Source organism: Pipistrellus kuhlii, unplaced genomic scaffold (genome assembly GCF_014108245.1).
Source record: "Pipistrellus kuhlii isolate mPipKuh1 unplaced genomic scaffold, mPipKuh1.p scaffold_m20_p_67, whole genome shotgun sequence".
Taxonomy (NCBI): Eukaryota; Metazoa; Chordata; class Mammalia; order Chiroptera; family Vespertilionidae; genus Pipistrellus; species Pipistrellus kuhlii.
The window spans coordinates 1444540-1467087 of record NW_023425570.1 but is presented as its reverse complement, the minus strand read 5'-3'; the positions used below and the strand labels follow the sequence as shown (position 1 = coordinate 1467087).

General features: G+C 62.1%; 2 protein-coding genes across 6 annotated transcripts in view; one reads left to right on the top strand and one right to left on the bottom strand.

Annotated features, from left to right (window-relative positions):
- The window catches only part of MAP3K4 (mitogen-activated protein kinase kinase kinase 4), a 70920-nt gene extending 60847 nt beyond the window's left edge, over positions 1 to 10073 (top strand). For all 4 annotated transcript variants that reach the window (XM_045575138.1, XM_045575136.1, XM_045575137.1 and 1 more), the window contains 8 exons: positions 1411 to 1602; positions 2404 to 2474; positions 3265 to 3381; positions 4025 to 4184; positions 5689 to 5811; positions 6387 to 6493; positions 8195 to 8374; positions 9614 to 10073. In XM_045575138.1, the coding sequence (XP_045431094.1) occupies positions 1411 to 1602; positions 2404 to 2474; positions 3265 to 3381; positions 4025 to 4184; positions 5689 to 5811; positions 6387 to 6493; positions 8195 to 8374; positions 9614 to 9634 (971 nt within the window). In that variant the 3' untranslated portion in view covers positions 9635 to 10073. The remainder of the gene's footprint in view (positions 1 to 1410; positions 1603 to 2403; positions 2475 to 3264; positions 3382 to 4024; positions 4185 to 5688; positions 5812 to 6386; positions 6494 to 8194; positions 8375 to 9613) is intronic.
- Positions 10074 to 11853: 1780 nt separating this feature from the next.
- AGPAT4 (1-acylglycerol-3-phosphate O-acyltransferase 4) overlaps positions 11854 to 22548 on the bottom strand; it is a 32811-nt gene continuing 22116 nt past the window's right edge. For both annotated transcript variants that reach the window (XM_045575141.1, XM_045575142.1), the window contains 5 exons: positions 21740 to 21893; positions 19393 to 19495; positions 18001 to 18076; positions 12772 to 12970; positions 11854 to 12316 (listed from right to left, as the gene is read on the bottom strand). In XM_045575141.1, the coding sequence (XP_045431097.1) occupies positions 12222 to 12316; positions 12772 to 12970; positions 18001 to 18076; positions 19393 to 19495; positions 21740 to 21893 (627 nt within the window). In that variant the 3' untranslated portion in view covers positions 11854 to 12221. The remainder of the gene's footprint in view (positions 12317 to 12771; positions 12971 to 18000; positions 18077 to 19392; positions 19496 to 21739; positions 21894 to 22548) is intronic.

Below are 22548 nucleotides of genomic sequence, written 5' to 3'. Positions count from 1 at the left end.
CTATATAATAAAACCCTATATGCAAATCGAACGGCAGAAAGACCGGTCATTATGATGCGCACTGACCAGCAGGAGGCAGACAGTAAACGCAGGAGGCGCCCTCTGGTTGTCACTGTGCTCTCAAAGGGGGAGTGCCACTCAGCCAGAAGTTGGGCTCACGGCTGGCAGGTGCACTGGTGGTGGTAGGAGCCTCTCCCACCTCCACAGCAGCTCTAAGGACCCCTCAGGGGATGTCCACCTGCCGGCTTAGGCCCACTCCCTGCAGGCCGGCAGGTGGACATCCCCCAAAGGGACCTGGACTGCCAGAGGGTACAGGCCAAGCTGAGGGACACCTCCCATTCTGCCCCACAGTGCACAAATGTCATGCACCGGGCCTCTAGTGTGTGTGTGTGTGTGTGTGTGTGTGTAAATATATATAAGCAGTGCTCTCCAGGTTGAGGGCATTGCCCCCTAATGGGAAGTAAAATCAGAATGAAAACAGCCTGGGGAAAAAGTAACGATGCTATGAAGCTGCTGTTTTAGATGCCACATGTGCAAAAGAGACGTCTCGCTGTAAGCTGTGGTAAAATACATTGCAGAAACAGAGCCTGATGGGAAATAGAGAATCACAGGAGCCAGAGCTTACCGCGTTTTCCTGAATTCCAGGCAGGGGGTCCAGCACTTTCCACGAGTGTTTTCATTAGTATCGTCCCCTGCAGTTCACGGATCAGGAATTTGACGTGTAGCAAGTTCAGTGAGTTGCCCTCTGTCAGACCCGAGCACACGGAGGGAGCCCTGTTCCTGCCTCAGGTCACAGAGCTCTCACTGGGCCCTCCCAAGGGAGGCGGTGACCCCTCCTCATCCGAGAGGGCTTCCGGGGAGGAGCGGTGCTGCTGAGCGGCCTGCGGGGCCTGCCCCGGGATGGAGGACAAACAGGACGATGTGAGCAGGGGCCTGGTGAGAAGCAGCGGGGTGCCCCCTGAGGGTCTGTAATGTGACAAAGGGGAGAGGCTCAACCCAGTGAGCTGGGCAAGAGGCCCGGTCTGTGCTGTGCAGGACTGGAGGCCGTCAGAGGCCTTTACATTTGTGATGAACGGTGTGGTGACCTGGGAAGTAAGTTCACATGGGAAGGTCAGGTGATAGGGTTTCATTTTTAGTAAGGTAATTGTGGCCAACGAGCGTGGGTTGGAGAGAAAGGAGACGGAGGCCGGAGATGGTCACGGCAGAAGTCTAACCACCAGCCTCGGGAGGTGGACTGTCTGGACGGGCTGTGTCTCGTGCCCGTGGGTGTAGTAGGTGTGTGCTTGGGGCTGTTCGACCACGATGGCCATGCGTGGCCTGCGGGGCTGTGTGTGAGGAGGGCCAGTGCACATGGCTCTGATTTCTGACGATTTGCTGGGGATTGTGACCGAGTGAGCGGTTCTCCCGCAGACACCGCTTCCAAACAAGGGCCCATGGAAGCCGTGCAGAAGTCAGTCCGGCTGTTTGAGGAGAAGCGGTACCGAGAGATGAGGAGGAGGAACATCATCGGCCAAGTGTGCGACACCCCCAAATCGTACGATAACGTCATGCATGTCGGCCTGAGGAAGGTGACCTTCAAGTGGCAAAGAGGAAACAAGATCGGTAAGGAAACTAAAGAACACGACACGTTCGCTCCGGTAGACACAGCAGTGGCCACGCTTCTCCGGGGTCAGACACATGTTGTGGCCTCTCTCACACATGCAGCAGGTGCGGCGTGTCTTTCGCAGGGGTTCGGGGTTTACCTTGGATTGCTCAGGGAAGCTTAAAACAGTACATTTATTCCCTGATGTGTAAAATGTGACAAAACGAGGTTCAGAAAGATGGCAAACTGCAGGGTTTGAGTCCAGTTTGCTTCATTACGTGGCCAGCTTTGCTAGTACTCCGGAGTTGCCATGGGGAGTGGCATACCTGTGCCATTTGCCAGTCTGTGTGCTCTCTTATCCCCACACGCACAGGATTGGAGAGAACTGGGTAAGGTAGACAGGCCGCCTTTTCTAAGCCACGGTTCTGTTCTTGGGGAAGAACTGGGGGGAGACGGGGGAAGGGAAGGCGCCTGCCTGTCCCTCAGGCCCTCCCCCTCACATGCACTTCCCGCTGAGCAGCTGGGGGTGAAGAGCAGGCGCTCCCAGCTCAGGAAGCCCGCGCTCCCCCTCTCGGCCAGGCCTCCTGCAGGCCGTGTGCCAGGACACGTGGCGCTCCCCGTCAGGCCTCTGCGGGTTTGCCAGTCCGTTCCAGGCTTACAGTATCTGCAGGGACGACGGGAAGAGCTGGCCTGGGACCTCGCTCCTTAGGGACCGTCACATTCTCTGGGGCACAGCTCCCGCTCGGGAAAGGGGAGTCCTTGTTGGCGTGCGTGAACACAGCCCGGCGTGGTAACCGAGAGCCGCCCGTGTCCCCCCACAGGAGAAGGGCAGTACGGGAAGGTCTACACCTGCATCAGCGTCGACACGGGCGAGCTGATGGCCATGAAGGAGGTGAGTGGCCCTCGGCCTGCTTGTCTGACGCCTCTGGGTGGAGATGTGGTGAAGCAGCGTGTGTGGCTGAGGTTCGTGGTAGCGCTGGCTTCACAGGGCTGAGTGGTCTGCAGCTTTTAGCATTAGCCTGTGGGGCAGCCGGCAGCCGCGCGAGGCGACGTGAGAGCGAAGGAGGTCGGGGCCCAGAGAGAGCAGAGCACAGGGGTCTCCCCGTGGCTGTCCGTGCCCGCAGGGACGGGGTCGTGGTGAAAGCTCGGAGGAGGGGTTACAGATCTCACAGGGTCTTTGGGGAGGAGATAACATTTGTGACCAACTTCAGAAATGACAGCCTTTTCTCAGCGGGGGCGGCCGTCAGGGAAACCAAGGCCGTTGTCCCCGAGGAGGAGGCGCCTTCTAGCTCCGAAGGGGGGGTTAGTGGCTGGAGAGGCTGGGGCGTCCTGCTGCTGCACCCCCACTGTGCTCCAGCCTCCGTCCGCCTCCTGGGGCCAGCCAGAGGGCCGGATCCACCGTAGCTCTGTGTCGTGCCCGTAACCTGCCACGGGGATTGCTCACCGGCTCTGCAGGGTCTGAGTCCAGTTTGCCTGTGAGATGGTTCCATCGGCTGTCGCCTCACCAGGTGCTCTGCAGTGGGCAGGCGCGCTGAACTCACTGGGAAGCAGCCTCGGAAAGGGCCTGGGAGTGGGCACAGACCGCCGGTCCTGGGGTCGGGCTGTGCGCAGTCTGCGCTCCGCGCTAAGGCTGCCTGTGCTCGCTGGCCACCGCACCAGTAATGAGCAGCTTCCTCTCCCAGATCCGGTTCCAGCCTAACGATCACAAGACAATCAAGGAGACCGCGGACGAGCTGAAGATATTCGAGGGCATCAAGCACCCCAACCTGGTGCGCTACTTCGGAGTGGAGCTGCACAGGGTAGGTGAGCGGGGGGCAGGGGCCCCTACATCACAGCCTCCTCATTGCAGCCGCTTTCCTGGTTACCGGGAAGCATGCCTTCTCTCTGACACGAGAGAGGTTCTTCCTCAAGTGTAAGGTGTAGCTGTGGTCCCCCCGACAGTAGCAGCCGCTGAGCCCATCCCGCCAGCCAGGTTCTCCCGAAAGGCCCGCTCCTTCCTCTCCTCCGCCGTCAGCAGTTGCCTTTGTCCTGGGTGTGACTCAGGAGCCATGGGACCTGAGAGAAGTTACAGCCTCGGTGTGTTCTCCTGACTGGAAACAGCACTGAGGGAGAGGAACGAAGCATCTTGGTGGATTAGGAGCTTTTAGGGAAGTTGGGTGTCGGTGGTTTTAACGTTTCCCACTTAGATTCCTAGTGAAGAGGACCATTGCAGGGGTTACTAACAGAGGCTCGGGCAGCCTGCTGGTGCCTGCCTGAGGTCACATGGGCCTGCGTTTGGAGGACACAGACACGCATCCCCTGTGACTGGAGGTACACTCCTCCTGAGGGCTGTGCGATTCCAGACAGGCGGCAGGCACTGCTGTCGGGGTCGAGGTCAGGGTCAGGACGACAAGTGTACAGTCCGTTAGACAGAGATGCCCATGTGCTGCGTTGGTTGCCTAGGAGGAGATGTACATCTTCATGGAGTACTGCGACGAGGGCACGCTGGAGGAGGTGTCCAGGCTGGGCCTCCAGGAGCACGTCATCCGGCTCTACTCCAAGCAGATCACCGTGGCGATCAACGTGCTGCACGAGCATGGCATAGTGCACCGCGACATCAAAGGTAATCCCCGACGCCGGCCCCCCGCCTGCCCGGAGCGCAGCCAGGGCTGAGGCCGCGGGAGCGGAGTGACCGGGCCCTCGGGACGCTCACCATCGGAGCCTCCTCTCCGGGGGCCTCTGTCTGGGTATTTGACCATTGGGAGTGCAGTGACCGTGAGGCAGCAGCGCTGAGCCGGCGTGAGCCGCCCCGCGTGAGGCTGCTGCTGATGCGGGCGGCGCGGCCAGCTTCGTCCGTGGAGCGCTGTGAGGGCCGATGGGCTCACACTGGTGGGTATAGGGCAGTGGTCGGCAAACTCATTCGTCCACAGGGCCAAATATCAACAGTACCACGATTAACATTTCTTTTGAGAGCCAAGTTTTTTAAACTTAAACTATCTAGGTAGGTACATTGTTATTAACTTCTTTAGGGTCTTCCTAAGCTGGCCTTTGCTAAAAACTCAAGGGGCCAAAGAGCCGCATGTGGCTCAAGAGACACAGTTTGCCGACCACTGGAATAATGCGTTCCCCAGGCCCAGAGAGCAGCCTCAGGGCATGGCCTCGCACATCGTGGCCCTCACCTGTGGGCTGGCGTCTTGGGGATAATAAAGCAGCAAATCCCTGCTGCCTCTACTCGGCCCTTGGCTGAGGACCCCGTTCTGTCGCAGTCGGAGGCCAGTCTGAACACGCTCACTCTGGAGCTGGCTGGCCCCACTGGCAGCAGACCTGGTGTGGGGTGAGCCCCCTACCCCCCCGCACATGGGGCCTTGTTGCTTGCCTCCGAGCCTCCACCTGGCTCTTTGCCAGGTCCCGGCATTACCCGTTTCCAGTTGTGCCATAAATGCCATATTCAGCCTCTGTCCACAGTTATGAAGTGGAACCTTCATGTCGGCAGTGGCCATGTGCCGTGTGGACCAGCTTGGAATGACCGCGTCTGCGGGGCCCCCACAGGGCCGCCTGCACGGGGAGCACCAGGCCACGAGTATTGGCCGAGACCGCAGCTCCTCGCACGCTGCTTGTCTAACCCCGTGGCTGCATCGCTCTCCCAGGCGGTGCCCAAGGCCAGAGAGCAGAGATGAGGCTCGACTGGGGCAAAGGCACAGCGGCCCTGGAGGAGCGGCGATGGGGAGACAGTTCAGACGATCTTTCCCGTCCCAGGCTGAGCCGCGCAGTGTGGCCGCGCCAGCCACAGGGCAGTGGGTGCAGCTCTTGTCCGCTGTGGCTCCCCGTCCCAGGAGCTGCTGGCTGCGCGCGCCTCACTTTCAGGGCTGCCCCTCAGGCCTGTTCCCTGGGTAACGTCTCCAAGTAGCTCTGGGTTGGTGTTGGCATCTGCACACGTATTTCAGCTCGGAGAGTGTTGGTCACCGGAATCTGCACTTCACACTAAAATTGCTTTGCTTTGTGTTGATGTTTGTGACTAACACTTAAAATCCTTCTAGGCTGACCTTTGTTCATAGTTTCATAAACTCTTCTATCACTTCGTTTGTAGTCGAGGTAACCGTGTCAACTTTAAACTTATTCTTCCTTAGGAGCCAATATCTTCCTCACCTCGTCGGGACTGATCAAGCTGGGAGACTTCGGGTGCTCGGTGAAGCTGAAGAACAACGCGCAGACCATGCCCGGGGAGGTGAACAGCACACTGGGGACCGCAGGTGGGCCGGCTGTCTGTCTGCAGACTCCTCCCTCCCGGTGCTGGTCACCGGCCTCCCCTTTGCCTCTTGTCAGCACGGACCCGGACAGCAGGCCGTGGTAACCTGTCGGGGACCATGCCGCAGACACCAGCCCCGAAAACACTGTGAGACGGAGGAGTCCGGGCCGGGAGGTTCGGGAGCGGGAGAGCCTCTGCCCACTCACACGGGGCGGATAGAGATTCTGGTCAGAACAGTGCTGCCTTTAAATGTGATTACTTGTTTTGACCAATTAGTTTCACAGACCTCTACATCCTCCTTTGCAGGTTATATTTTATATTTTCATTGCGAGTACAATTTATCTGAAAATGTGTACATTGAAAAACTCTTTTAGAAGATAATTTGTCCCCTAAAAACGTCCATTCAAGAAATTGATAGGAAGTCCCTACTCAAGGTGCCCTGTTTGCGAGTATGTGATCGGGGAAAGTTCCCCTCCACATACTGTTACTTTTTCCCTGCGGAGGGGGAGGCTGCCTGGCTCTGCTGCATGGGGCTGTGTGGATCAGCCATTCCTGTCCTCACATCTGTGACCTCCACAGCGTACATGGCTCCTGAGGTCATCACTCGTGCGAAGGGAGAAGGTCACGGGCGTGCGGCCGACATCTGGAGCCTCGGCTGTGTGGTCATAGAGATGGTGACTGGCAAGGTGAGCAGAGCCCACTGGGGGGAAGCTGAGGGCACCTGTTCTGGTTCGTTAGGAACTCTGCTCTGCCACAGCAGAGGAAGGGAACGGCAAGGGAAGACTGGGATCATTGTAAGACCTGTCATTTAGAGAACTCTTAAAAGTGAATAAAAACACGAGGCCTGCGTTAGAACATAGAGAAGTAAGCAGATACAAAAAGAAACACAAAGTGGAAAACTTGTCCACACAAAACGGGCACATAAATCAACTTCATTCAGAATCGCCCAGGCTTCGAAGCAGCCAAGGCCTTGCGGCAGGTGAGTGGATGAACACACTGGCCATGTGCTGAGGATGTGACGCGGCGATGAAAAGGCGCGGGGCGGGGCGCTGTGGAGGAGCCCCTGAGCGGACTGCTGGTGCAGGTGCCGCTGCGAAGGCCGAGCCCCACCCAGGCCGAAGGGGCCCGAGTCACCGGGGTGCGCAGGAGGGCGGACAGGTCAGCGCCAGGGTTGCTAGGGCAGTGGAACTCCTGTGTGGTTCTGAATCTGACAATCGGTCTTCCTGGGAGGATACATTAATGAGCATTTACACAAATGTATAAAGATATTGTGTGTGTGTGTGTGTGTGTGGCATTATTTGGAAAACAAAAAAGTTAGAGATCACTTAATTGTTATTAATAGGAAATTAAATCAATATACAACTGTACTTTGCAACTGCTGGAAAAAGACCATACAAAATGTTTACTAGATATTTGCTGATATTATTTTTGTTATCTTTAACAGAAAGCTGGCCGTCCCTGGCCAGTGTGCTCAGTGGGTTGTGCACTGTGGATTGTGCATTGTCCCATGAACCAGGAGGTCACCAGTTTCATTCCCGGTCAGGGTACAGCCCAAGTTGTGGGCCTGTGTCCCAGGGTGGGTGTGCAGGAGAGAGCTGATTGATATTTCTCTCTCAACAATGATTCTGCCTCTCTCCCTCTCCCTTCTTCTCTGAAATCAATTTTAAATAAAGAAATACAGCGATGATACCTGCTACTTTAGTCCAGCCACATGCCCCAGGAAGAGGGAGTTCTCACATGTCAGCCAGCAGTGGTCACAAATAAGGATGACAGAACAGACTGCATTGTTTCCCATAAGTCTCCTTTTTCCCGTGATCATAATAAAATAAGCTTTGCAGTAATAGAATTTGATACTCTTTATTTAGCAAGGCAGCCTTTTAACACCCTAATGGTAACTTGCATTTTGGTTTACTGGCATTTTCATCTCACTTGATGTATTGCATTTTTTACTCGCATGATGATGGCATCTCGATGATGCTGGATTGACATCCACGTGGGAGGCAGACTGTGCCCGCCCTGCTGTGACAGTTGTTTTACTGGACTGTGGCCACACACTCACATACATGAGGTCTGAGGCTGCTTTCCTGCTGCGCTGGGAAAATTGAGGAGTGATAGAGACCATGGGGCCAAAAGCTGAAATATTTATTAAATATTAGGCCCTTTAAGTAAGTTCGCCAGCTCCTGATATATATAGGGTGTCCCCCAAAATGTGCATGCACTTTGAGTAATTATGAAAGTAGTGTTTATTAACGTACATTTCACATTCAAACTGAGCTCTCATCTGTTGAGGTCTGGTCACACTTTTTGGAGGAGAAGCCTAAAAAAAGATGGAGAATTTGCCTTTTTTATGACCATGTAGCACTAAAACCTTTCTTTTCTCTTTCTAGAGGCCTTGGCATGAATATGAGCACAACTTCCAGATTATGTACAAAGTGGGCATGGGGCACAAGCCCCCGATCCCTGAGCGGCTGAGCCTGGAGGGCAAGGACTTCCTCTCCCACTGCCTGGAGAGCGAGCCGCGCCTGCGCTGGACGGCCAGCCAGCTCCTCGACCACTCCTTCGTCAAGGTGCGCTGCCCGCGGCCCCGCGGCCACCCGTGCTGCCTGCGGCGGCTCTCACACGGGAAGTGTCTGCACCTGACATGGAAAGGGACGTTAGCTACGCCTGGGAAGTCTGTGGCCTTCGTGGGAATGTTCGTGGTGTTCTGCTTGGTCCCTTTGGGTGGTGGAAGAGGTGCCCTGGACTGAGGGCGCTGGTGTGGGGCAGTAGTGCGGGGCGGGTGACAGTGCTCCCTGCTGGCAGCGGTCTGCCCGAGGACAGGAGCAGGCTGGCCTCCCTGAGGAGCGGAGAGGCCGCGTGATCGGACCACGTTGGCGCTGCGGTCACGGCGTGGCCCTGCCGTAGGGACCGGTGATCCCGGGCGCCCCTCTCTAGCATGAGGTGGGAGCTGCTTGGGAAGGTTTGGCCGGGCCCTCTGGCTCCTTATCCTTCTCACCCTGGGCACCTCAGGAATGGGTGGGGTGGCAGACGGAGTGGGAGAGCGGCAGCCACACTGCAGGAGGGAGGGACTGCCAGGAGCTGGGGAGGTGAGTGGGTGCTGACAGCACGGGCGGTGCACAGCAGAGCGGGCCGGGCTGGGCGGGCCCAGGCGGAATGCCAGTTTATCACTAGTGTGGCCTCCTGAACAGTGAGGCGAGGGCTGCTGGGGAAGCTGCTAGAGCTCGGGCTGGGCATGGTCAGGTGTGTGATCAGCGGCAGTGGAGCTGAACGGCCATGCACACTCCTTGGGCGTGACGGTGGTGCAGCAGTGAGTGCAGGGAGGAGCAGGGCCCCTCTCAGGCTGCTGCTGTGTCAGGGAGGACGCTCTCTTGGGAGATGAGGTGAGGTGTGTGGGAGCACCTGCTTGGGATTCAGTTGGGCCTTGGGTATTGGGGCCGCCACCTGAGAGAATGGGGAGGCAGAGGGTGCAGGGAGAGTGCTGAGGGAGGGCTGGGGCCAAGGAGGAAGCCTGCCCGCCAGGGAGCTCCTGATGCACCTCGGGGTGAGCGAACTGAGGAGCCGGAGCTGGGCCTGCTGTGGGCTGTCACTACACAAGGTGCTGCTTCACTGAAACTGCAGAGCAGCCCGCTGACCTGCTGCTGTACACGCGTCCTTACGAGCGGCCAGCGGTCAGTCCTGAGCAGAGACAGCACTCCCTGTCCCTGTGCTCCGGAGGCCCCCACCCGCCCCGCCAGGCGCCGTGGGCACAGGACGGTCTGCCTGCGGTCTGTGAGCGCAGCAGGTTCAGCTCTCTCTCCGTCCGGCAGGTCTGCACTGATGAGGAATGAGGCGGAGCCGCTGCGCTGGGTGTGCACGGAGACCGTCACTGCTGTGTGACGTACACACACTGCTGTGTGACGTTACAGGAAGATGCTGGGAGTGCAGGCCTCCGCCCAGGCCGGGCTGCACCGGACGCCCTCCGCTCCTGCGTGTTCTGGCCGGGCCGAGTGATGTCCACGAGGTAAAGAAGCTCCACGCTAAGTGCCATTTCTACTGTACACGGACTGGCGCCTCCTCCCCGTTCTCCGGGGCGGACCGGGACGCCCAGGACTCTGTCCGCTTGGTGCAGAGCCGGCCGTGTCCGGTCCGGGCCTGCCCTCCGTCTGCCCAGGGCACTGACTGTGAACTGCCTGGAGGCGGCGGCAGCCGCGGGTTTGTCAGCAAAAGGCTGATGAACGAAATGGAAGAAAAAGGCTCTTTTTTCAATAAATGGTTTATTTTAGGAAAGTGCAGCTGCCTTGTCTTTTGTAGCTTGTCAGCCTCGAAGCAGGTGTGCCCTGGGCAGCGCTGGACACTGGAGGGGGAGGGCACGGGTGACGGTGGGCACTGGCAGGATGGGCACTGGAGGAGGGCACTGGCGGGGAGGACACCGGCGGGGGGGACACCGGCTGGGGGGACACCGGCGGGGGGAGGGCAGAGGGCACCGGCGGGGGGACACCGGCGGGGGGAAGGCACAGGCGGGGGGAGGGCAGAGGGCACTGGCGGGGGGACACCGATGGGGGGGGACACCGGTGGGGGGAGGGCAGAGGGCACCGGCGGGGGGGACACCGGTGGGGGGGAACACCGGCAGAGGAGGGCAGGGGAGGGCACCGGCAGAGGGAGGGCACAGGCGGAGGTGGGCACTGGCGGGGGAGGGCACCGGACAGGGGGAAGGCACCGGTGGGGGGAGGGCACCGGCGGGGGGAGGGCACCGGCAGAGGTGGGCACTGGCGGGGGAGGGCACCGGTGGGGGGAGGGCACCGGCGGGGGGGACACCGGTGGGGGGAAGGCACCGGCAGGGGGAAGGCACAGGCAGAGGTGGGCACTGGTGGGGGAGGGCACCGGCGGGGGGAGGGCACCGGCGGGGGGACACCAGCGGGGGGAGGGCACCGGCAGGAGTGAGTCCTGCAGATCCGAGCCCTCAGCACAGGGAAGAGCCATGCACTGCCAGGGCGGGGAGGGCAGCGGGTCTGAGACCACCTTATTACCAACAAGCTGTGCCGGTTCCTCAGAGAAGCAGGGCTAACCTCTTGCTGGGCCCCGATGGGAAGTGCCCTCTGACCCTCCTCCCTGGTCTTACACATCCGAGTGAGTTGGGAAGCCCCTGCACCTAGTCTGTCTGTTTGGGGACCAGCCAGACCCTGTTCCCCTCGACCAGGAGCAGCCAGATCTGCCAGGCCCTTTCTGTGCCCCTTATATCACTCACATCACCTGCTGATGGGCGTGTGGCTGGACCAGGGGTCAGCAAACTCATTCGTCAACAGAATGACGAGATTTCTTTTGAGAGCCAATTTTTTAAAACTTAAACTACATAGGTAGGTACATTGTTAATAACTTAGAGTACTCCCAAGCTGGCCTTTGCTAAAAACTCAAGGGGCCAAAGAGCCGCCTGTGGCTTGTGAGCCGCAGTTTGCCGACCACCGGGCTGGAAAGTTGTCACAGGATTTTACATCCAAGTCCCTGTCCACTTAATGACTATCTGAAACACACTAATGTGGTTTGTTTTTTTAATTTTTAAACATCAGTAGCTACTTCTACAAGGTTTTGTGTGCATTTGTTTAGACTAGAGCACTAGTTTATACAATTTTACCTATATGTTCCCAAAAATTCTAGTTTAGCACTTCTTAGTTGGGATTCAGGAATCTGTATATTTTAACAACTCTACCAGGTGGTTCTCATCAAGAGAGAAGGTTGGGAAACCCTGGGTTAGAGAACACAGCGGTTGAGAGCTATTCCAGCGTGACTGACCTTAAGGACAGGTGTCTGCTAGGAAGTACACTGGGTGCACAGCTCCTGCTCTGAGGCCCGCCGCGCCCCCTCCCTGCTCCCAGGCTGGCGCTTGCGGTCTCGGGTGCCTGGTGTCCTGAATGACTCCCTGCCCCCAAGCCGCATTGCCCTCCCGCCAGTCACACTGTGTGCTGGTCTCTGCCTCCCTGGGTGTCCGTGGGGCTGACGTGTCTGCCTCACCCGTGGCAGGACGGAGGGGCCTGTGTGAGCACCAAGAGGAGCCAAACACCGAGTGCTTTTCTGGAGGCATAATTTAATCGTCTCACCTACGCGCCTTCGCTCTACCGGCCGTCAGGGGTACAGGAAACAGCACCAAAGGATGAAAGGGACTCGGTCGCTCCCCATCCCTGCCCCCCCCATGGCCCGGCCACCGCGGCCGATGGCAGGACAGGGCTGGAGGCAGCCTCGCACGCTCTCCTCGTGTCCTTCCTCACGCACGCACACTCGCATGCACACAGGAAGAGAGAGCCGGCACCCACGGCAGCACACGGGGGAGGGCAGGGCGGCGGCCTGGAGGACAGAGGCCCTGCCTCCCAGCAGAGCCTCGCCCAGCGCCCTGGCCAGCCGCACGGGGAGGCCCCAGGTCTGCTCGGGATGGAGCGCGTCCTGTCAGTCCTTGTGCTTCTGCCTGCTGTCCATGTTGCCGTAGGCAGAGCCCTTGTCGATCTCCGTCACGCCGATCATCCATCGGACGCCCACAGAAGCTGCAGGGGAAGGCAGGGGGTGAGGGCTGCGGGATCCAGCAGAGCAGACTGGTCTGGGTGCCATCCATCCGCCCTGCCCGGTTCCCCGGAGCGCGGGCACGGCGCTGGCCGGACCAGGTGACACAGGGAGCCGCGGGCTGTGTGGGCCCCGGGGCTGAGCCCTCCCCAGGAGGTCAGAATGGCCGCCTTGCCCGCTGACCCGCTGCACGTGGCTGACAGAAGGCACAGGGAGCCTGGGGATGGGGGCTCACACAGTGCCCGCATGTCCTCCCCCCACCGCAGAGCCTGTGTGACGGGAGCTGGGAGCAGCTGTCCCGCCCAGGGGCCCGGAAGCCCAGAGGGGCGTGTACGCAGGGGCGGGAAGCGGTAGATGGGCCTGCAGGCTGTGCCCCTCAGGCGGCACCGCACCCCACCCCGCTGAGCTGCCCCCCGGACCTGCACTGCCAGCCACTCACCCACGAAGAAGACGAGGACGAAGCCGGCCAGCGTGAGGGAGGAGCCGCTGCTGACCATGCTGACCAGGAAGCGGAAGAAGGGGTAGAGCAGCAGCGAGGCCCAGAAGAGCCAGTTGAGCAGCGTCCAGGGCCGCCTCGGGGGCACCATGGGCGTCTCGGGGAAGGTGCCCGTCTGGTAGTACTGCTCCTGGAAGGCGTCCTGGGAGAGAGAGGGACCTGAGTGCTCTGCTGACCTCCGGAAGGCTCCTGCAGCCCGAGGCCCGCTTCCCGGGGGGTGGGCCAGCCGCGCCCCGCAGAGGGCTCCTGCAGGCACCCGGCGGGCTGTCCCTTCCCACTGTGACACCTGGAACTCGTCACTGAGTCCAGTCCGTCCTGCTCTGCTCCCTGCGGCCTCCCCGACTGGGCAGGTGACCAGCCTGAGGCCCAGGCCTCTGGGCAGCATCCCATCCTCACAGGTTGGTGGGAAGGAGAACCGGCCCTCAGTGAGCCCCGGAAGAGGGTGGGCGCAGACCTGTGTCCTGCACCGGGAGCCCCAGCCCACGACACCCCCTGCGCCTCCCCTCCCTGCTTTCTGTTCACATGCGGGTGCGGAGGAGACCAGGGAGGCCCGGCCGGCACCGCAGCTTTGCTGCTGGCCTCCTCCATCAGGCGCAGTGACCGTGCGACTCCAGACGGCCTGAGGCCCACGGGGGGCCAATGCCAGGAATACCCTTATGAAGGAGACCCCTCAGGGCCCCCTCCCCCCCACCCCTCCCTCCGAGGACAAGGGCCAGGACCGGAGTCAGACGATGGCCGGTGGCACCCTGAGCTCGGACTCTTGGCCACCCAGCCTCCACCCCGTGTCCGCGTCCAAATGTCCCCGAGTACGCCTTGCACCGAGCAGGCCCCGCGGAAGCTCCTGTGGACGGCGGGCCCAGCCAGTGCGATGGCAACCCGTGGGCTGTCTACAGGCGAGGGATTGGCGCACCCAGAGCCACAGCCGAGAGCGGGACTGGGCTTCGGGTGCCGCCGTCCAGGGTGCTCGCAGCCCAGGAGCGCGAGGGCCACAGACAGCCTCTCGGCTCAGTGCCACACAACCACGGGGCTTCCCGTCTTAATGACCCAATTCCTTCACACCGCACAGTTCAGGTGTCAACAATTCACCGTGGGTGCCCGTCGGCGCCCGCCTGCCCTGGAAGCCCGGTTCTCTCGGAGCCGAGGCTTCTGGGAGACGCCTCCCTGGACGGCAGGGCCTGGGTCTCTCCCTCTAACGACTCGGGACAGAGACGGCTGACGTGCATCGTCCTCTCCTTCCCAGCCCGGTGCGGCAGCAGGGGTGGGTGATGTGCTTTCTGACCATTCAGACTCATTCTGGACGAACCCCTGCCCTCCCCCCGGAGATCAGGACGCCCTCCGCGCCCCCCCGGCCGGCCCAGGAGCAGCCGCGGGCCGTTCTCCGGAAATCAGACAGGCAGGCGGTTACAGGACAGCGGGCTCCTGTGCCCACTGCCCGGCCCCAGAGCTGGCCACCTGGACACATCTTACAGGAAGTGACAGTGACGTGTGGGAGGCCCGAGAGGGCCCCTGGCTGTGCTCAGGCCCCTCATGCCGCCTCCCTCCATCAGCCCAGGGGGGGCCAGGAGCCCGGTAACTAGGCGGAGGGGTACCCAGGGCCAACTGTCCAACTAGATCTCATGAGCTGAAGCCTAACCCCTGAGGTGATGGTCTCTCTCAGGAAGAGGGGCCCTTGGGGGTATGGCCCTTACGGAGACGCTCCGAGGACGGGGGCCAGGACCGGAGTCAGACGATGGCCGTCGGCACCCTGAGCTCGGACTCCTGGCCCCTGGCCTCCACCCGGTGAGCCCCCCAGCCCCCCAGCTCCGCACCCTCCCAGAGCCTCTGACACCCCCCCAGGCAGCGAGGGCAGAGCGTGGCTGCTTTCAGCACTCTGATTTTCACTGTGAGCGGCTGTTTCCAGCCCCTTCCGCCAGCCAGGCGGCAGCCCGGGCAGCACCTGGTTGGGAAGGAGACGTGGAAGCGGGAGGGCTCTGGGAAGGTGTGTGGCTAAGAACACCAGGCCTGCAGGGACTTTTATAAAAACTACCTGAGCCGAAACTGGTGTGGCTCAGTGGATAGAGCGTCGGCCTGCGGACTGAAAGGTCCCGGGTTCGATTCAGGTCAAGGGCATGTACTTTGGTTGTGGGCACATCCCCAGTAGGGGGCGTGCAGGAGGCAGCTGATTGATGTTTCTCTCTCATCGACGTTTCTAGCTCTCTCCCTTCCTCTCTGTGGAAAATCAATAAGATATATTAAAAAAAAAAAAAAAAAAAAAAAAGGTATCTGAGCCAAACAGGCCGTGCCAGGAAGGAGCGCTGCAGACGGGAAAGCGCGAGGGTGGCGGTGGGCGCTCGGTGCTGGGCGCTCGGTGCTGGGCGCAAGGGGCACAGGGGAGCAGGCGGACCTGGAGGCAGAGCAGGCAGGTGGGATGGGGTTTCGGACGGTTAACAAGACCAGGTGCTCTCGGGGCCGTTTATTCCAAAGGCGTGTGGACCTCGATGCACAGAAACCGTGAGGAGGCTTAAGGCCCTGTAACCTCGCACTGCAGTCGGAGGTCTGGGGTGACGGCACGGCCTGCCGTTAGGAGTTTGTGAGGCCGCTCCACAGAACCCTCCGTCCCCTGCTGGCGGTCGGCTCCCAGGAGCTGGCCGGGGAACGGCTGTGCTCCCTAAGGCCACGTGGGCTGTGGACGGCTTCTAGAGCCCACACTTCACAGCCAGCGGGAGCCCCAGTGCCAGCCGGCAGTCACACCTCCGTTCTGGAATGTCTCGGCCCCGTGATTCGCGGGAAAATGTCTCAGTTGTCGAAGACAACTTCAGTTCTTGACCCAATAGCACTCTCACTGACACCTGTGTGGTCAGTCACTCGTCTCAGGTGACAAAGGAGAGAATGTGTTGGTCAGGGTTAGGGCTAGGGTCAGGGTTAGGGTTAAGACTAGGGTTAGGGTTAGGGCTAGGGTTAGGGTTAGGACTAGGGTTAGGGTTAGGGCTAGGGTCAGGGTTAGGACTAGGGTTAGGGTCAGGGTTAGGACTAGGGTTAGGGTTAGGGCTAGGGTCAGGGTTAGGTTTAGGGTTAGGGTTAGGGCTAGGACTAGGGCTAGTGTTAGGGTTGGGCTAGGTTTAAGATTAGGCTTAGGGGTAGGTTTAGGGTTCGAGCTAGCATTAGGGTTAGGGCTAGGTTTAATATTAGGGCTATGATTGAGGTTAGGCCCAGGGCTAGGGTAAGTGTCATGGTTATGTTTAGGTTTGGTGTGAGGGTGGCACCAGGGCTAAGCCTTGAGTTGTTATCATCTCAGAAAACTGAGCCCCAATCAGGGGGCTGATGGAGAACCATCTCCTGTCGGCACAGGTGTGCGCTGTGGACACACCTCTTTGCCCTGATGGTGCCGGCGCCGCAGCCGCTGTGGATGAGTGTTTGTGGCTCTTTCCAAACAGATTCATTTCGTAGGCCTTTTCCGAGCACACTTCCTAACAGCGACACCTCCTCTGCTGCCTAACGGGTCCACCCGGCAAACCTGTCCCGGGTGGGAACCGGAGGGAAGGGACGGCTGCCTGTTCCTGTGGCCCCGGGTCTGTTAAAATCCCGGTCTTCTCCCTCCCTGGGTCCGGAGCAGCCGCCCAGACCCGCGATTCCGTGTCACACCCCTGGCCGCCCTGGAGGACCCGGAGCCCAGGCCGGGCGCCCAGGTTCCATGCTGGGGACACAGATGCCAGGCCCCATCCTGAGAAGAGAGCCGCAGGGCACGCCCTGGGAAAATCCCGCCCTTGGAGAACACAGAAGCGGCTTCACGCAGAGACGGTTGGCATGTTCATCCTAAACCTGAGCTTCAAGCGTCTCTGCCTAACCTGGTGGCACAACTTGGACCCAAACCCTAAAACGTGCTCCCACTAGGGTGGCCACTGTCAGGTGGCAGAGACCCCGACGTTCCATTCAATGGTCTTCTCATGAGGAAATGAGAAATAGGCGGCAAGCGCCAGGCTGCTGTGTTCATAGGGTCCGGACACCGAATCCATTCGGTGCTGGATGAGCTGGTTTGGGCTGACAGTGTATAATGGATCAAAACTAAGTGATCACTGGGTGGTGAGACGGTCCTAAAAATGCCTTCCTCACCCAGCCAGCATGGCTCAGGGGCTGAGCAGCCATCTATGAACCAGGAGGTTACATTTCGATTCTGGTCAGGACACAGGCCCGGGTTGCTGGCTCAATCTCTAGTGTGGGGCGGGCAGGAGGCAGCTGATCAATTATTCTCCTCATTGACTAGAGGCCAGTGCACGAAATTCGTGCATGATTAGGGTCCCTAGGCCTGGCCAGTGATCAGGGCCGATCTGTGGGGCAACCAGTGGGGTGATGGGGTGGGGGCCCTGTTGGCACCCTCCTTGGCTGGACTAGCGCCACCCACTCACCGGCTTCAGCCCCTACCACCACTGGGGCCTGTGGGCTGGGGGCAGCTCCTGTGCTGAGCATCTGCCCCCTGGTGGTCAGTCCCTGTCATAGCAACTGGTTGTTCCATCATTTGGCCAATTTGCATATTAGGCTTTTATTATATAGGATTTTTCTATCTCCCTCCCTCTCCCTTCTTTTCTGAAATCAATTTAAAAATTATTAAAAAAACAAAAAACAAAAATCTTGCTGGACCATAAACCAACGGATTTTTGTTGTAAAATAAAAAGTTGCCTTCCTCACCAGAGAGAAGCTGGGCTCTTCGCCTCAATGGGTCGGAGCAGTTTGGACAAGAATGACCAGACTCCCTCTGCCTGTGCTCGAAGGGAGAAAGCGGTGGAAGGAAAGAGGAGGTGGGAGGCCGAGGGGAGCTGGAGCAGGGTGGGGGGACGCTGCAGAGACCACGCGGCCACGGGGACCTCGTGTGCTTCCTGCTTACGCGGCGGTGTGGGGAGACCGGCCTGGGGCCCAGGCGCCCGAGACCGTGTGCACTGCTGACGGGACACCCGCCCCAGGGAGACGGACAGGGCCGCGGAGCCAGCACGTCCTTCCTGTCCGCCTCCCTTTCTGTGACGCCTTAAAGAAATACTCCACTGTGCTCTGTCCCTGTGCTGAGCCGAGGGCCGGCTCCAGGGCCGTTCATCCAGTGGCAAACGCACCACCAATTCCAGGGCCCCCGTGTGCCCACAGTGCACCCACCGAGCACCCGGTGCACCCAGCACAGCGGGAAACGGGGCTGCCCCGCGCACTGACCTTCTCCTGGTACAGCCTGTGCAGCCAGGCCGAGCACTGGTCCTCCTCCTCCGGCACCTGCTCCAGGGGGATCCGCCTGCAAGGAGAGGGGAGAGCTGGGCAGGCGCCTGGCACGGCTGCAGAGTGGAGGGGTCTGGCTGCCCGGAAGCGGGCAGGGGACCCACATCCATGCCGGGGACACGGCCACAGGGAAGGACCAGCGGACAGGTCTCTCCTCTCCCTCCGTGGAGGGCAGGCTGCCCAGTTTCCACAGGAGGCCGCCCAGGACACCCAGACGCTGGCTGACCACGCCGTCCGCCGGGGATGGCGTGAGGCCACCGGCGGGGCCTGGGCAGAACGGGGCATGGGCCAGGGGCCCCGGGGCCCCCCGCTCGGGGCTCAGGAGGCCCAGTGGGTGTCGGCAGGTGCTGGCTGCGGGCGGACTCCTCCTCTGTTTCTCACTGAGGGGCTTGCACAGGGAGGGCAGGGTGCGGAGGGGCTGTCGCCCTCCTCGGGCGCTCGGCTCTGAGATGATCCTGAAGCGGGGCTCCCCAGCCCGGCCCGCCGGCCGAGGGCAGGAGCGGGGACGTGGGGGCAGACCTCGCCTCACGCGGGGCCCCCTCTGTGTGTGTGTGTGTGTGTGGGCGGGGGCTGCTCGCCCCTCCAGGCCTCAGCACTGGGTGACAGGGCGGCGGCCCCTGCAGGCTCACAAAGGGAACAGCAGTCACCATGACGCTTCTTCCCTGTTTAAGGGGAACCAGAGCGGCTCCGAGGAGGGAGACGGTGTAACTGGGGCTGTGGGTGCCCCGGTGTGTGTGTGTGGCACTGGGAGGCCCGGACACGATGACCATGTCCTACAATGCTTGGCTGGTCTCCCGCTGAGGGCGCTCAGATATCCCAGACAGTCCACCGCCAAACCCAGCCCCCGAGCCCGCCCCGCGGGGTCCCCACATGGGGCCTCAATGCGTGACTCACACGCCCTTTCCGTTGTTCCCGCTAATCCTGCCCCTCCCGTTAGCCGCTAAAGGTGCTGACCCGGCGTGTCTAACACCGGGGCATGTTGTCAATAAAACCGCTCAGGCCCGGGCCACGCGCACACGGGAGAGGCCACGGCATGCGCACGTGTCTGTGCGTGTGCGTGTGCGTGCGCACACATCCTCCAGGAAGGGCATCTCCACACGGCTGTGCACACTGACGCCTGTGTGTCCGCCGGAGCCCACGGCCAGGAGCGGGAGGACCGGGCGGAGCCCTTACCCGCGCACTGACGGTGGACAGTGGGTGTCCCGTGGCCATCACGTGACTGCAGGGGGACACGCCTGGTGCGGCACAGGCTGCGGACCCGGGCATCGGGCAGGTCCCGGAAGCAGGGCCGCGGTCCTGTGATCTGCTCACTGAGGGGGCGTGGCCTCTCACCTGACATACATGTCTGCGCGGTATTTCTTTCCGTTCAGGACGCCCAGCAGGGTGGGGTTTTCATTGTCTCTGAAATTGAGTGTACAGTCATATACAGCTGAAACTATAAAAACAAAACAAATACAGAGCAGTATAGCGCGTGTGAGCCGTCTGGATTCGTAGACACACACACGGGAAACAGTGATCGGAGCGCGAGCGGGTGGTGGGGGCGCGGGCCTCGGGCTCCTCCCTGCGCCTCCCCGTCCCGCCACGGCCTACGTGACCGCGTGGCCCGGGTGACCGCGTGGCCCGGGTGACCGCGTGGCCCGTGTGACCGCGTGGCCTGTGTGACCGCGTGGCCCGTGTGACCGCGTGGCCCGGGTGACCGCGTGGCCCGTGTGACTGCGTGGCCCGTGTGGCCCGTGTGACCGCGTGGCCCGTGTGACCGCGTGGCCCGTGTGACCGCATGGCCCGTGTGACCGCGTGGCCTGTGATCGCGAGGCCCGTGTGACCGCGTGGCCCGTGTAACTACGTGGCCCGTGTGGCCCGTGTGACCACGTGGCCCGTGTGACCGCGAGGCTCTACATGACCATGTGGCCCGTGACCGTGTGGCCTGTGTGATCACGTGGCCCGTGTGACCGCGTGGCCTGTGTGACCGCATGGCCCGGGTGACCGCGTGGCCCGGGTGACCGCATGGCCCGTGTGACCGCGTGGCCCGTGTGGCCGTGTGGCCCGTGTGACCGCGTGGCCCATGTGACCGCGAGGCTCTGCGTGACCGCGTGGCCCGTGACCGTGTGGCCCATGTGATCGCGTGGCCCGTGTGGCTGCGTGGCCTGTGATCGCGAGGCCTGTGTGACCGCGTGGCCCGTGTGACCGCGAGGCTCTACGTGACCGTGTGGCCCGTGACCGTGTGGCCCGTGTGACCGCGTGGCCCGTGTGACCGCGTGGCCTGTGTGACCGTGTGGCCTGTGTGACCGCGTGGCCCATGTGACCGCGTGGCCCGGGTGGCCGCGTGGCCTGTGTGACCGCGTGGCCTGTGTGACCGCGTGGCCCGGGTGGCCGCGTGGCCCGTGTGACCGCGTGGCCTGTGTGACCGCGTGGCCCATGTGACCGCGTGGCCCGGGTGGCCGCGTGGCCCGTGTGACTGCGTGGCCCGTGTGACCGCGTGGCCCGTGTGATCCCGTGGCCTGTGTGACCGTGTGGCCGGTGTCAGAACCAGTGGCACCCAGGCCGGCGCGGGAACCGCAGGCTCACGGAGGCCGGACGGTGCAGAGCATGTCCGCCGGGGCGGCCCCAGCCCGGCCGGGGCAGCGGGAGAGGGAGCCCGCCAAGCAGACTCACTGCGGGGTGCTGAGCGCTGGCAGGACCCCCCCACCCCCCAGGAGGGCGGGCAGGAGGCTAAGGCCCAGGGTCCTTAAGGGGCTGACTGCAGAGCCCGAGACATGCTGAGAATCCAAGAACGGGCCTCTGGCGCCGGGCGGCCGCCCGAGCCTCGCGGTCCTCACACCACGGACCCGCCCCCGGGGCCGCACGGCGCGGGGGGCCGGGCCAGGCCAGGCGGCCGCGCACAGAGCACGCTCCCGGCCGCGTCGCCCTCCGGCCGGCGCCCAGCTGGCCCTCCCGCCCGCGGACACAGGGCAGGGTGGCAGGGCTGGCGGCAGGGAGAGAACGGGTTTCTAACGGAGGGGCCGGCTGAGGAGGACACGGGAAGTTCTGGAAGAGACGGGGGCAGCACTGCTCCTCCCTCTGCTCTCCGAGCCCAGGGCCCAGTCAGGTGACCGGACACGGCGCAGCATCAGGCCATGGAGCAGGAAATGCAAAGCGAAACCACCCCCTGGGCCCTGGCTGGTGTGGCTCAGTGGACAGAGCATCGGCCTGCGGACTGAAGGGTCCCGGGTTCGATTCTGGCCAAGGGCACATGCCTGGGTTGCAGGCTCAACCCCCAGTAGGGGGCGTGCTGGAGGCAGCGGATCAATGATTCCCTCTCATCATTGGTGTTTCTCTCCCTCTCCCTCTCCCTTCCGCTCTGAAATCAATAAGAAAAAGAAACAAACAGAAAATCACCAGCTGGTCTAACTGGGCGGCCAGGGTGTGGGCCACACGGGACACAGGATCCCCACGGCCACGGCCCTGCAGTACTGGTGCCGAGCAGCGGAGGGCAGTGTTGCCTCGGGGGGGGGAGAGGGAGAGGGAGAGAGAGAGAGGGGCTGTGCTCAGGCAGGCAGGCAGCGGCCACACCTCCACGCCGCTGGCCACCAGGCAGGTACAATCCTACCCCCCCCCCCCCCCCGCCCCGGCTGAACCGTGAGCTGGACGCCGGCCCGGCAAAGCCGTGCGGCTCCCGGGGCCGGGGCGAGCGGCGCCTTACCCACGTTCCGCAGGCTCCTCACGGTGACGGCGAAGCCCTTGGTGCGGGGCAGCAGGTGGTGCTTGAGGCTGGGCAGCCCCTTGGCCTGGGCCACCTGCATGCTGATCCGGTGCTTCTTCTCCGTGAAGCGCGTGCCCTCGCAGTGGATCAGGAACTGAGGGGCAGGCAGGGGTCAGGGGCCGACAGCGCCCGGCTGGTCTCCCCGCAGGCCCATGCCCCACCCCGCAGTCACCCCCCCCCCCCCCCCCCGCAGTCACAATCCCCACCCCGCAGTCACACCCCCCGCAGGCCCACACCCCACCCAGGCCCACTCCCCACCCCACAGTCACACCCCACCCCGCAGTCACACCCCTGCAGGCCCACGCCCCACCCCCCCCAGGGCCCCGCCCCGCCCCCCCGCAGTCACCCCCCCCCCCCCCCGCAGGCCCACGCCCCACCCCACAGTCACACCCCTGCAGGCCCACGCCCCGCCCCGCAGTCACACCCCCCGCAGTCACACCCCTGCAGGCCCACGCCCCGCCCCACAGTCACACTCCCCTCAGGCCCACGCCCCACCCCACAGTCACACCCCCCCCCCCCCCCCCCGCAGGCCCACACCCCACCCCGCAGTCACACCCCACCCCGCAGTCACACCCCACCCCCGCAGTCACACCCCCTGCAGGCCCACGCCCCACCCCGCAGTCACACCCCACCCCCCCGCAGGCCCACACCCCACCCCGCAGTCACACCCCACCCCCGCAGTCACACCCCACCCCCGCAGTCACACCCCACCCCGCAGTCACACCCCACCCCGCAGGCCCATGCCCCAC